The following is a 2772-nucleotide window of genomic DNA, read 5'->3' as shown; positions in this document are numbered from 1 at the left end:
GGGGGGGGAAGAGCGGACCCCAAAGTTCAAGCGGAGCCCCTCCTCTCCCCTCCGCGCTGGGAACAGGACGCCGCGCATCAACGCGCAGGCGCCATCTGCCTGGCTGAAGAAAGAGGACTCCGATTGGTCGCTCGGGGGAGCACGGCGATTGGCAGGGGGCCTCGTTGGGGCGGGCCCTACTCCAGAAGAACAGGCGGATATTCTTGGAGAAGGACGCGTAAAGAAGTCCCGCCTCCACTTCCGGAAACAAAGCGGGCAACGAGCTAGCTTCCGGAATCGGCGAGAGAGGAGCCGGGCTGCAGGTTTGGCGCAGGGGATGCTGGGAGACTGTCAAAGATGGTCTCTGAGGGAGGGAGGGAGGGAGGGAGGCGGAGGCTTCGGCCTTCCTCCCCGGGGAGCGTGTGGGGCCCCTCGGGGAAGGGACGGAGCCGTGACCCGCCTCTCCTTTGCTCCTGCAGGAGGACGGGCGAGCCCTGCGGAGGAAAGGGGCGCTCCCCGGGAGGAGACGGCGGGGGAGGCCCGGCAGGGATGAGCCGAAGGGGACTCCGGGAAAGGAGGCCGCCCGGAGGGAGAAGCGGGGAGCAGGAAACGGGCGGAGACCCCGAGACGGGCCTGGAGGGCGGAGGGTCCTTCAGAAGAGGCGGAAGACTCAGGAATCCCCAGAGAATCCAGGAGGGAGGAGAGAAATATCAGTGCCCGGAATGTGGAAAATCCTTCAGAAGAAATGGACATCTTGAAATCCATCAAAGGATCCACACAGGAGAGAAACCATTTAAATGCCTGGAGTGTGGAAAGAACTTCAGTCAGAGCAGCAGCCTTTATCAACATCAAAGGATCCACACAGGAGAAAAGCCATATAAATGCCTGGAGTGTGGAAAGAGCTTCAGTCGGAGCAGCAGCCTTTATCAACATCAAAGGATCCACTCAAGAGAAAAACCACATAAATGCCTGGAGTGTGGAAAGAGCTTCACTCAGAGCGAAAGCCTTTATAAACATCAAAGGATCCACTCAGGAGAAAAACCGTATAAATGCCTGGAGTGTGGAAACAGCTTCAATCACAGGGGACACCTTCACACACATCAAAGGATCCACTCAGGAAAAAAACCGTATAAATGCCTGGAGTGTGGAAAGAGCTTCACTCATAGCAGCAGCCTTTATAAACATCAAACGATCCACTCAGGAGAAAAACCACATAAATGCCTAGAGTGTGGAAAGAGCTTCAGTCAGAGGGGACACCTTTATAGACATCAAAGGATCCACTCAGGAGAAAAACTGTATAAATGCCTAGAGTGTGGAAAGAGCTTCAGTCAGAGGGGACACCTTTATAGACATCAAAGGAACCACTCAGGAGAAAAACCACATAAATGCCTGGAGTGTGGAAAGAGCTTCACTCAGAGCAGTAGCCTTTACCGACATCAAAAGATCCATTTAGGAAAGAGAGAGCATAAATGCCTGGAGTGTGGAAAGAGCTTCACTTTGAGCAGCACCCTTTATATACATCAAAGGATCCATTCAGGAGAGAAACCATTTAAATGCCTGGAATGTGGAAAGAGCTTTACTGTGAGTGGACAGCTCCGCAGACATCAAAGGATCCATACTGGAGAAAAACCACATAAATGCCTGCATTGTGGAAAGAGCTTCACTCAGAGCAGTAGCCTTTACCTACATCAAAAGATCCATTTAGGAAAGAGAGCATAAATGCCTGGAGTGTGGAAAGAGCTTCACTTTGAGCAGCAGCCTTTATATACATCAAAGGATCCACTCAGGAGAGAAACCATTTAAATGTCTGGAATGTGGAAAGAGGTTCAGTCTGAGGGGAAACATTTATATACATCAAAGGATCCACTCAGGAGAGAAACCATTTAAATGTCTGGAATGTGGAAAGAGCTTCAGTCTGAGGGGAAACCTTTATAAACATCAAAGGATCCACACAGGAGAGAAACTACATAAATGCCCTGAGTGTGGAAAGAGCTTCAGTAAGAGGGAACGCCTTTATGCACATCAAAGGATCCACACAGGACAAAAACCATAAGAATGCCTGAAATGTGGAAAGTGCTTCAGTCGAAAGGGACACCTTTATACCCATCAAAGGATCCACACTGGAGAAAAACCACAGAAATGTCTGGAGTGTGGAAAGAGTTTCTGTGAGAAGGGAAGGCTTTCTAAGCGTCAAAGAATCCATTCAGGAGAAAAACCATATAAATGCCTTGAGTGTGGAAAGAGCTTTTCCGACGGTGTACACCTCAGGGCTGTGGTGTCGGAGTCAGAGTCGAGGAGTCGGAGTCGGAGGAAATTTTGGGTACCTGGAGTCGGAGTCGGCAAACAATGCTCCGACTCCTACTAAATTTAGATTGGAATTAAAAAAAAAGCAAGTTTAAATGTCCCAATTCACAAAAAGTTATAATTAATGACTACTGTAAGAATAAAGACCAATGCATGCAGTGCCTCACGGAACCACAAAACGAACACGTTAAGTGACCGTGAAGAGGCATGCTTTTCATGTGCTTCACTATATGGCACGCAACGCACAATTAGGAGCGGCAATACTTATACTTTCCATAGTGTTGTGTTCAGCTGTTACAGGGAACGCAGCGCCCATGGGTAACCTAGCCTCTCACTGATAAGGGATTAAGTAAATATGTTTTTTGCAGGACTAGAGACACTTGTATAAGTGAAGGGAATGGAGGGTCAATAGTTCAAGACTGAAGCTGTAAACCATTGGAAAAACTGCTGTCATTCAGCTAAGGCTATAAAAACTTGTAAACTCCGATT

The 2772-nt window shown here is 49.0% G+C and overlaps 1 protein-coding gene across 1 annotated transcript in view; it reads left to right on the top strand.

Annotated features, from left to right (window-relative positions):
- LOC107292085 overlaps positions 1 to 2772 on the top strand; it is a gene marked incomplete at its 3' end in the record, with an annotated part of 196831 nt that overhangs the window by 79048 nt on the left and 115011 nt on the right. The window contains 2 exon segments of the mRNA XM_029285080.1: positions 816 to 1691; positions 1693 to 2251. Coding sequence (XP_029140913.1) covers positions 816 to 1691; positions 1693 to 2251 — 1435 coding nt within the window.

The sequence above is a fragment of the Protobothrops mucrosquamatus genome, unplaced genomic scaffold (assembly GCF_001527695.2).
Source record: "Protobothrops mucrosquamatus isolate PMUCROS unplaced genomic scaffold, P.Mucros_1.0 scaffold1262, whole genome shotgun sequence".
NCBI lineage: Eukaryota > Metazoa > Chordata > Lepidosauria > Squamata > Viperidae > Protobothrops > Protobothrops mucrosquamatus.
Note: the sequence above shows the minus strand (reverse complement) of the source record. Positions and strands in the feature narration are given on the sequence as shown.